Genomic DNA, 11,060 nt, shown 5'->3' with positions numbered 1-11,060 from the left:
CCATAATTTTGATCATAGATCAAGCACGAATTTCGTATCTGCGGCATATTGATGGCAGTGGGACATCATCTCTTCTACATGTCTCTTAACAAACAGACTGTCGACACCCAAAGCCTGCAAGAATGGAATGCTCGTATTGGTACTGGCATGGCATTTGGTGTCAAGATGTTCCTCAAAACTGCTGCTGGTCTTGACTATGTACAAGTACCTTGGAGGACACACTCAAGGCCCGGGAGGTCAAATTAGAGGGCATTGACGCCATGTTTGACGTGGTGACTAATCCATTCTCTTTTTTAAACGGGCAACTGTGGAACAAGGGCTTTGAGCTCGTTGTGTTGGCTGGACTCATCTGGTAGGCACCACTGATTCTTGCAGTTTCTTCGTGTCCAATCCCTGTATAAAAGAGACATGCTGCTTATATCTGGATCTACATTTGGGCCATCCCGCTCATAGCAGTCTTTGCTCCAGCGACTTTGCCAATTCGACAAACCGAGACTCTGTCGCGTTCAATATACAGCATGTATTTGCCGTCGGTGGACTTTTATTCACCCACCATTCTTACAAGATATTGGACTAGTCCGCTGAACCATGGTTCCCCAAGGGGCCATCAATTGCCCTGGCCAGACTCATGTCCTCTGTCGGCTCATAGACGTGAGCGATACAAGCGGCGCTGAGCCGCTGCCTAAACATCTGGCCGATATGAGACTGAGGTTTTGGGTCGGTCGCGCTGAGGACGATGAGACGGCTCCCGTCTACAGTGCTTTCATGTTGGCACAAGACCAGGCGCCATCTTCCGAGAAGTTGGCAACTGTTTCGCAGAGCGTATCTGAGAGCACGCCATCATTGTAATGCGGTGCCAGCAGCTGGATAGAAAATAGACGTAAAAACTAAAGGTCATCTTGAAAGCGACATTTCGCTTGTATTTTCTTTTCTGTGGTATATCTCGCCGGAATAGTAGCTCAACTATCCGACACTATTTGAGGGAGTGGAAATTTCGACTAGTCGGCTTCCCGTCATGATCTAGCCATTGGTAGTTAAATGATCCAGGTTGACTCTGGCTAATGGCGGGAGATAGGCTTGTAATTTTAGCTAAATTGGGAATCTCCAATAGACAAGTGAATTCCCCGCCTTGATTAGCCAAAAGAAACCCGCGATGCTAGCGCTTGCTACTCCCGAAACCTCGCTTCCATCGCCTCGTTGTATAGGTAGAAGTGTCTCGTGATGTTTGATACTAAATAGTCCAACGTTCATTAAAGCGAAGGAGATTTTCCAGCGAGCACTTCATTTGGAAGGATATGACTCAAGAAATCGAAATAAGGCGCATAAATCGCAACCAAGGCTCACACACGAGCAGTAAATACTCGTGAAATTAAATGGCGGTGTCGCGTTGTGTGATATCATTTGTGGGTTGAATGCTACCTACCAGATGCGCAGATATTGGGCATCAATACATATAGCGCCCGGCTAGATATCTTCTTCACGCTAAAGTACACCGAGTTTTTCACTGCTGGTGGTGTGTGAAAGCTACATTGTCGTATGCATCATATATTAATTACCCCATACTTTATGCTGTTGGTCAGCTCAGGCTTTGTCCGCGCAGCAGGCCTAGACTCACTTTGTCAACATGCCTGTGTCCTAGTGCGTCTCCGTCCACCTATGAGTGAAAGCATAGCTTTGTAGTAAATTACGGGTCACATTTGCCCAATCCTTTATAGCCCCGTGCCTTGGTACTTCCCACGCCTTAGAATTATGCGTATACTTACATGTACTATTTAACACACATTCACGGTGCCTCGCCCTGGTATTAAATATCTGCTGGTCGCCTTTAGAAATTTGTTTACTGTATAACTTGCGTTGTAAACATTTTTTTTATATTTATAACCCTCTCAAATTTTGTCATTATGTCTCGTAATACCCGTCAACGATGGCAGACACAGACTAATATGACTTCTCCACAAATGTCCACCACTAATGATAAAATAATCGAAGCAAAAGAGGCTGTCAACTCGCCAGATCTCTTCAAAGAATCTCCAGAGTATATTCAGGAAGCTTGGCAGAAAGTACGCCAAGCATATGAGGCTACTGCTAGCGAATCTCAAGAATGTCAGCCTTTTCCCCTTTGGGCTCTCAACCAATTTAAGCACAACCATATAGAGAAGGTGATACGCTTGGGATATCCTGAGGATATCGGACTGCTCAAATCATATGCGCCCTCTGCGCGCGAATTTTTTCAAGCCGAACCATGGAGGTTCATTCTTTTCTTCAATTCTATTGAGCAAGGAAGAGCACGAGCATTAAATGATATTATGAAAGTTCGCGAACCTTTCGCATTTAAGCAGCTATATAAGGAAGTTCGACGTAACCGGTTTTCCCGAATCCAAGCCAGAACGAATGCTAAAAGCAAAACGAATGCCCAAATTGAATTTCTGCCAGCTGATTTCATGCCAGCTGATTTCAGAGCATGCTGTTAGTGATCATTATATCATTTGTGAGCTTAAATTAAACTAATGGCAGTCATAGGCAACGAAAGCATTATTATTGAAGACGATAGTGAGACCGAGTTTATTGAATGCTCAGATGATGAGGAAGAGGATGAGATCAATGAAGAGGATAATGACAGCGAACCAGAAAATGTCGTCTTTTCCCCCGAAAATCCTGGCCTTGACCACGAAATCGGCTATATAGTTGGCCATGATGCTCATACGAGCGGTGAACAGGGCTTAGAAGAAACAGACTGCCTCAGCGGTAATTCTAGTTGCCTAAACATACCCCATTCGCACACCATCATTCAGGACAACGCGGAAGCTCCAGATGAAGCGAATACAGCCGATGTGACACCAAACCAAGTTGAACAAGAGGCAAGAAGGCGCGATACAAGCCCCGAACAACCTACACCTCCGAATCTCCACCGTGATAAAGGCAGCGCGTTGAGTATTGAAGAACAGTTCCTCCAGACTCTCCGGGACGGACCAACAATGCTCCTTAAACTTGAAGAACTGAAAGCGGTAGGAGAAGCTGCTGAGGAAAACATCAAAAATTTTAAAGACAAGATCAGCGCAAATAAAGAACAATTGCTACAGGTTCTTCAGAGCGCACCCTCGGAAAATTTTATTTCTGAAATGGCTCCATTGTATTCAGACATTGTAATACAAGATGGGAAACGCAAGATGGAAGAAGAGAACAAGATCGATACGGATAGGAAAAAGGCAAAGCTTGTGGCGCAGTTCAACGCTACATCCAATCAATTCGTGGCTCAACTCAGAACAAATGTTCAGCGCCACGAAGCCGCTTCAGAAAAAACACCGCAGTAGTACTCTCAAGGCCTCTCTATAGAAGAAGGAACGTATCGTTTACTAAGATATTGTTTTTATTTACGAGAGTATTCTTTAAGTATAGCGCGCTTTCCGTACATGAATGCACGGCCCACCTAGAGCATAGAGGTACGATCTTTATTTTCGAAATGTGCTAATCGTTTCATTGATTGTCTAATTTTCTTACCTTTGCCATAGTAATTGCTACTATGCCAAGAAAAAGTTTACTAGCTTGCTATTCTCTTTATAATCCTAGAATTGTGAACATCGAGCGACGTACTATTTCACATAGCATCTAACCTGGGTTAGTCTGGCTAATATAAAACCACAGCCAAAAGAACGGGCTTGGCAGACTCAGCAGGGAAAGATGAACTTTTTGAATTTGACTCTAGCTTGATATGTTGAAAAGATGTCGGAGGCGTAGGATAATTGGGAGATTGAGCGAGAAGCATTTGTTGGGGCGGTGTATCCGGTGTCCCCCGATACCTACCTTAGGTAAACTGTATCTAAATAAGCTGAATAAGCGGGTCCTGTAGCTAACAAAACCACTGCAGATAGGTATTGTAAATTCACGTTAAAGGTCCTAAATTAAAGTCTGTCAATGAGGCCAAAGTTGTTATAAATGGAAATGCTACGCTGTTTAACCTTGCAGTCAAGCAGAAAGTACAGCCCAATAGTTTCCAAACCCACTATAGTGAAGAAGGGAGGAAATACTTCTTAGAAGCATCTCTACGATTTCTACTAAACACCGCTGTACTACAAGTTTGTAGAAGATAGGCTGATAATATAGGCTTATAGAAACCCGATGTCTACAGGAACTAGTATCTTACTGCCTTGAGCATATACCCCTATTTGTATGCAGGTCACTCGTCGAGGGATATCGGATACACCGTGCCTATTCATTAGGTATGTCTTAAGAGGATGCTGCACTCTTAATCTATCCGTCAAGTTATCCGTCAAGTATTCAGATCTCCGCAAGCGGTAATACCTATCACAGAATAAGCTCATAAATAAAAATAGCCATGTATATGTATGCTGCATATGTAAAACTCATCTCATACATATATGTAAGCACACAGTCTATTCCCTAACGGGACTGACTTCCAAGGAGCTCATTTTCCTACTGTATACCTCTTTAGAGCAGACTTCCTGATCATTGTTATCTCGCGACGAAAGAATTATTGTCTACTCCTCCGCATCTAGATCGAAATCGTCCAGGTCAAAGACACTTTCAGGCGCATCCAGCTCTTCATTTTTGTCAACACCAACGTCTGGCGCACTGTTTCCCCCGCCATCGTCTGAATTTTCTTGCTCCCCATCGGGACTAGCTGTGCTTCTTCGAGACGGCGAGGCAGATCCTGGAGCAAATACCGGCTCAATCTCTTGAAAGGTATGTTCCGAATCGTGAAGATCGGATCGGTGGCTGTAGCATTTGAAGCAAAGTGAGAAGTTGTCGGGGCACTCTATACATTTCCATTCCAAGCCTATGATGTCCTGTATGTTGCATGATTTGTTAGGATTCGATGTGTCTGTTATCGAAGAGGTTTACTAACCATGAGGCAACTCTTGCAGGCGACATATTTCTTGTCTGCGGCCATGCTTTCATGCAGATAGTCATTCCACTCCTCCTTTTCTCCCTCATCGTTGGTCCTCACTCGTTCTTTAGGCTTCAACTCTTCTTTTAGGGCTGTGTTCCGATCTGCGAAGTTCATCAACTTCAGTGCTGACCACTCGCCTCCCGCGCCGTAAGCGCGTCCTCGAACCCATACATCTGCATTCTCTGCAATTAGCCTAGTAATAGTGTTAGCATCGCCAGATCGCGCTGCCCATAAGAGCGGCGTCCAGCCGTCGTGATCCGCGGCATTGATGTCCGTGTGCTTGTGCGCGTCCAAGAGATATTCGACGCAGTTATTCGACGACGACGATGCCGCAAAGTGAATGAGCATACGGCCAAACTTGTCCTTCACATCAACCTCGGCGCCAGCCTCCACTAGTGATTCGATACCATCAGCATGCCGTGAGATGCATGCAAGATGTACAGCGCGGCGGCCTTGTCTATCCGTCACATTCAGCTGAGCCTTGCGTCGAATAAGAAACTTCAGCATCTTGATGCCAGTCGTATGATTGGTCCTGATCATATCCGCTGCTCTTATGATGGGATAGCCAAGTTCACCACCAAGCTTGTTAATTGGTACCTTGGCTTCATCAACTAGATATTTTACCATATTTAGAAGCACCGAGATGTTGTTAATTCCCAGTGCTGTATATAGCAATGACGCGCCATACTTGGGGTCGACCGCTTCACAATCCGCACCAGAGGCGATGAGCAGTTTGACAAGGCCAATAAAGCCTTTAGTCACAGCAAGGTGAAGAATACTACCAAAGCTGGGACTAAAAATATTGACACTGGCTCCCCGATCGATGAGATATCTGACAGCGTTCGTGTTGCCTTCTCTAACAGAGATAGCCAAAGGAGTGTAGCCGTCGTTGTCTGGCCTGTCAAGAGGTACTTTTGCTTTAACAAGAAGCTGGATTATAGCCACAGGTGTCCTCTTCTTGATCTCATGCAGCCGGGTTTGACCTTTTGCGTTTACATAATCTGGATCAAACTGACCAGGTTCAGAAATGATCAGCCTCAGACACTGTTCAGTATCTTTCGAGTACTTGTTTGACTGAAGCAAGGTATCAATGGCATCCACGCCCTTGGTGTTCCTAAATTTTGCATTGGCACCAGCATTTAGGAGGAGCTCAACGCACTCAGGTGTCTGCTCTTGGCAAGCAATCAGTAGAGGTGTACATCCAATATCTAATTCGAGCTCCATGTCTTCGCCACAAACGCGTTCTAGATCAGGTTTGGGATCGTGTTCAAGAACTACTTTCATTGTTTTGGGCCAGTGTGGTGCTGCCAAGTGAAGTATAGTTCCCCAGCTACTATAGTGGTCTACCGACACACCTTTTTCAAGTAGCTTTCGAACTGTCTCTGGGCTCGTATATGCTGCCATAAGCGCGTTCACACCATCGCTCCTGGCCCAATGAACGTCAATTCGTTCATCTTGGAGCAAGTATGCTACTACTTCGTCATTGTCAGCGTAAGTTGCAGCAAACAGCGGCGATTCTGACACGCCTCCTGTGTAATTTATGTCGGCATTCTTCTCCACGAGAAACTTCACAATATCCAGATTTCCTCCATGGCAAGCGCGTGACAGAGGCGTAGTGTAGGCGCCAGCCTTCGGATCAACAAACTCGACCTCGGCGCCGTATTCAACTAGCGTTGATACAAGATCGGCGTTTCCTCCATCAATCGCGCGCATCAAAAGCATTATCTCTTCAGGGGGGTGCGCACCCAAGTCTGGCTTCTGTTCCTGCTCCAGTAACAACCGCACAATTTCTATATTGTTATTCGCAACAGCTACGTATAATGCCGTCTCATCAGCGAATGTGATGAGCGGATCAGCTCCGTGAGTAAGTAAGATCCGAGCACACTCCAGTGTGCCCAGCCTGGCCGCGATAATCAGTGGCGGCTTCACGGCTGTCCTGTGAATGTCGTCTTTTTCATTGCTGTTGAAGTCAGCCCTAGCCCTGACGAGGATATCTGCCGCCTTGTGTCTATAGTTATAGACAGCTATTTGGGTCAGTGTTTGTTCTGAGCCATCTGGACCATTTGTATCTGCTAAATCCGCACCAGCGTTCAAGACCATTTCGACAATTCGCGGATTTCCTCTATACACTGCCAATGTGAATAAGGTGTCATCAGACATGGCTCTAATGGATAAATCCGCTTTGTATCTTGAGTCCAACAAAACTTCCAATGAAGACGCGGAACTTCGCCATGCCGCTATAGTTGCTGGCGATGACTTATAAAAGCTGCCGAGCTCATTGATGTCGTAGCCAGATTGCAGCATCAATGTGAGGAGGCTCCCAAGTCCAACAGCACTAGCTCGATGAAACAGATGCTTGGGCCATTGGAATGTTTCCAACTTCGGTATCTTCTCTAGAAGAAGGTTCATTGTATCTTCATCGCATTGCCCAGCCCCTGCAAGTAGTGCTGTTTGAAGCTCTTCTTCATCTACTGAGACATGTTGTAATAGCTTGCGAACGAAGTTGTTACGACCCATTCGTGCAGCTTCCGAGATAGCAAACCAACAGTCCTTGTTAAAGGAAGACTGGCCAGTTTCGGATTTGATATTTTCATCAAGTAAGTCTTCCAAACCAAGCCTTGCAAAGATTGGCAGTGTTGAGATATAGCCTCGTTCCGGCCGAGTCAGCGGATTGGAAAGAAGCCACAAGTACGTCTCCCAGCAGCCGCGAGCCTTTTTGCTGGCAAATAATTTAAAACCAAGCTGCTTGGGCTTCAAAGCTCCACTTGCTTCGTAGTGGCGTGGCCAAAATCGAACTGCGTATCCGGCCATACTGGCTCTTGAGTGAGAAATCACGAATGCATCGAGTGGCGTTTTCAATTCATTGTCTTCCATAATTTGCGAGCAAGACTCCGTGATTGCATCCTGTACACTTTCATATTGGAGATATCGTAGGCATATTTCTGCCATGGTGCTGTTCACTGTGGCAGCTCGCTCTTCATCGTTCCCATCCACCCCGATTGCAGGGACAAGATAAAACGACGGGTGACTGAACTTGATATCGTTGCCCTTGACAATGATGATTCCGCAAAAAGACGCCGCTATCTCTTTTATGAAATCTTGTGTATTACGATCAGCGAAGCAGGGTTCCTGATCTGGGACATAAAAGACAGCAAGAGCTTCTGCTAAAGACTCTGCGGACCACGGTTCTAACGCGTATTTAACCCAATTGAAGACGTTTTTGGCTCTTTCTCGAAGCTCAGGCGATAGAGAGGATATTATGACGTGAACAATATTCTCCGCTGTCGGAGGCCATAGCTCATTGATTCTAGTCGCAATCTCAGACTTTGGCTTGCCATGAGGGTAGTTTTCAAGCCAAGTCAAAATAACATGTCCTAGGTATGGTATGGTTTCACACTTTCTCAGCAGTAGCTCGAGCTGTTGTCGAAACTCCCCGTATATCAGTCGCCGTTTCAGTAGGCCTGCTAATCCCGTTTCAAGTTCTTTGGCGACTTTATCACCCAGATTGACAGTTGCTGGGCAATCGTCCACATTGATTCGCACAGCGTCAGGAACATTCTCAATGGCCAAACCATCTCGCGTAGAGGTAGACAGAATCAGGCGATATTCTGCCTCACTGTAGTCCTGCTCTTCTAAAACACGCTGTAGAAACCATCGCCGCTGGTCCTCAGGACACTGGTCAAACCCACAAAGGAAGAAGGTGATCTGATGAGAGGTTCGAAATCTCAGTGTCGAATATACGTGATATAGATCCTCCAGTGACCAGATACATGTATCATTTAAGAAATTTAGCTCTTGAATCATGTGTTCCTGATAAAATTTGTTCCAGAAACGCCACATGATCGTGTTAATGAAGTAAAAAAGCATCGAGGATATGTCATTATATCGGGAGTCCCACTGGTCAAACTCGAAATAAATGATAGACTTTTCTGCGTTCTTATGCCCATGATCCGAATCATAATCAACGTAGAAAAGACGGGAACATTCCTTAATGTCTACCGAAGAAATTCCATTGGTATAGAGGTGCATAAGCCGTGGCCCCACGCCTGCCTTAGACAGTGCAAGGTATGGCTCCTGTTTGTAAATCCAGCTCAAGATTGGTGGAATCGGCATCAGAGGGTCGTATTTCGTATCCAAGCTCCTGGTTGGAGGAGCCTGGGAGAGGAGGTGAGCTTGAAATTGTAGCAGCTGATAATTTACCTTGATCACTAATGTTGTATTTAGAACCAGATTTGACCTTTTTGACTCTGCAGATCAATACTTACTGCAGCCGTTTCTATTGAACTTGTTGGATATACGCTGAATCCAGCGGTCGGACCAAATATCGCCACGAATGAGATCAGCATGATTAATGAAGTCGACTCGACGTCTTCCAGAGGCTTCAAACGATTGTCCAATAAAGTGAGTATATCGTGAGAAAGGAGTGACTGGATCGGGTATATCATCATGTTCATGGCCCTCTGGGATGCTGTCAACGCCTTCGGCACGCCTCTGTCTCAGACTCTCGCGCCAATTTTGAGCAAAAACGTTGATAATAGCGGCACGATCTAAGAGCTTTGTCGCTAGAAAATCTTCGTTGGTTTTGTTGACATGGAAGGCAAGGTTTCGGACTTTGCTCAAAAATGCATGCCTAATGTCAGGACCTGGCAGTAGAAGAAGGTTATGAATCTGTTCTTCAAGATCCTGTGTGGATTGAAATCTGTGGGGTGTTCCTAGGAATATCTATTTCTTTAATTCAAAGTATTCGTATGAGCATTCATGTCGACCCACTCACAATTGCTGTTGTCAATATTGCTATTTTTCCATATTTTTTACTATTGTTTATGGCTCGGCAGAGGGCCTTGTTTTGTCAATATGTGTTGAAATGAGAGAAAGGAACAGCGAATGGAAAAATCGCAAAGGGTGAGAGGAAAAAAAGGCCTCAGTACCTCTTTCACAATAGTTCCTCCAATATCATGGCAGATCCATATAATGGGGCGATCTACCTCAGTCTGGAATCCCAAATGTCAGTCATTCTTTTTGAATTGCGTATGTCAAAACCTACTTCTTCAAGACTTGCACGGTCTTTGGCGTAAGCTGTGAGGAGCCTTTCGGCATGCAGCTTGATACCATCCTCCTGAAATATGGTTGCTTCTTCACCAATCTCGTAGGAGTAATCCACCTCTCTGGTGGAAAAATCTTCGAATAGTTCACTTACTACCCACCAAGTGCCGTCTTCTTTTGTCCAGGCTATTTTATAGTCGTCGCGTATACCGTGAACAGTGACCACGCTGTAAATAATGTAAGCTTGACACTTTCGCAGTACCACAAATTCACCGTCTTACTCATAGTCACTATAAGATGAACCCGACCAGCCCCAAGGACGAACGATGTCGAGTCCTAATCGACGTTCATCTGAGGCCGATGGCGGGTCATCTCCGTTTTCCGAAAAGAGATCTTCTGTTTGCGTCTCGGGACTATCTGCTCGTCTATTTATAGCATGTTCCTCGGAATTCGACAGTGTTTCCAAGTTGGCGTCTGCCATTTTTAAACACTCGGATCAAAGAGCGACAACTGGTCAATAAGAAGTCGCAGCATGCCAGAAATAGATATTCGTGTCGATGCTAAAATGCACGACGCACTTTACGCAACCAGTTATCAGGCGACAAGCAGCTCTGACGCATCCAACCAGGATCTTTTTGCCACGTAAGAATGCCTTGAATGTAAAAGAATCAAAAGCCTCGCCTAGTAGAAGAGGAGGAGTGGCTGCTGTCCAGCAATAAAGACGCTATTTAGTCCCGCTTGGTTCTCTATAGTTGTGACACAACATAAGTCTCTCCACCCCAATATCGAAAAGGGAACTCGTGTGACACCGTAGAGGTTTCAAGTCTTCTTATTGGTGAGAATGTGTGCGCGCACAATCCTTCAAATATTTTTTTCCCCAATAGCACTGTGCGCGAATAAAACCCATGTTTACGGCTGACCCCTGTACAGAGTACTTGTAAGAGCCTCAAAAAAAGTGATCAGAATGCCAGCCGCGGAAGAAACGCAGCATTTAGACAAAAAGGAAAGATGATGTTAGCTGCTTGTAACTGGTTTATAACTGACATCAACCTATTACTTTGCTAGCGATACAAAGGGTCTAATGAGAGTACAATTCATGAAGCATTAA

At 45.2% G+C, this 11,060-nt stretch overlaps 3 protein-coding genes across 3 annotated transcripts; 2 read left to right on the top strand and 1 right to left on the bottom strand.

The window, feature by feature from the left end:
• Positions 1-588: 588 nt before the first annotated feature.
• On the top strand, positions 589-849 carry TGAM01_v205789 (hypothetical protein; the record flags this gene model as incomplete). Its single annotated transcript, XM_018800925.1, has 1 exon — positions 589-849. One exon carries the CDS (start codon positions 589-591, stop codon positions 847-849), a length of 261 nt encoding a protein of 86 aa, XP_018665757.1.
• Positions 850-1,901: 1,052 nt separating this feature from the next.
• Positions 1,902-3,311, top strand: TGAM01_v205788 (hypothetical protein; the record flags this gene model as incomplete). The annotated part of the gene is made up of 2 exons (XM_018800926.2): positions 1,902-2,466; positions 2,521-3,311. The coding sequence occupies 2 exons, from the start codon at positions 1,902-1,904 to the stop codon at positions 3,309-3,311; spliced, it is 1,356 nt and encodes a 451-aa protein (XP_018665758.2).
• A 1,185-nt stretch (positions 3,312-4,496) lies between these two features.
• On the bottom strand, positions 4,497-10,433 carry TGAM01_v205787 (hypothetical protein; the record flags this gene model as incomplete). Its single annotated transcript, XM_024549715.1, has 6 exons — positions 4,497-4,805; positions 4,865-9,117; positions 9,175-9,631; positions 9,838-9,900; positions 9,954-10,179; positions 10,234-10,433. The coding sequence occupies 6 exons, from the start codon at positions 10,431-10,433 to the stop codon at positions 4,497-4,499; spliced, it is 5,508 nt and encodes a 1,835-aa protein (XP_024405573.1).
• Positions 10,434-11,060: the final 627 nt, after the last annotated feature.

Source organism: Trichoderma gamsii (assembly GCF_001481775.2).
Source record: "Trichoderma gamsii strain T6085 chromosome Unknown Scaffold_18.2, whole genome shotgun sequence".
NCBI lineage: Eukaryota > Fungi > Ascomycota > Sordariomycetes > Hypocreales > Hypocreaceae > Trichoderma > Trichoderma gamsii.
This window is presented reverse-complemented; position numbering and strand designations above follow the sequence as displayed.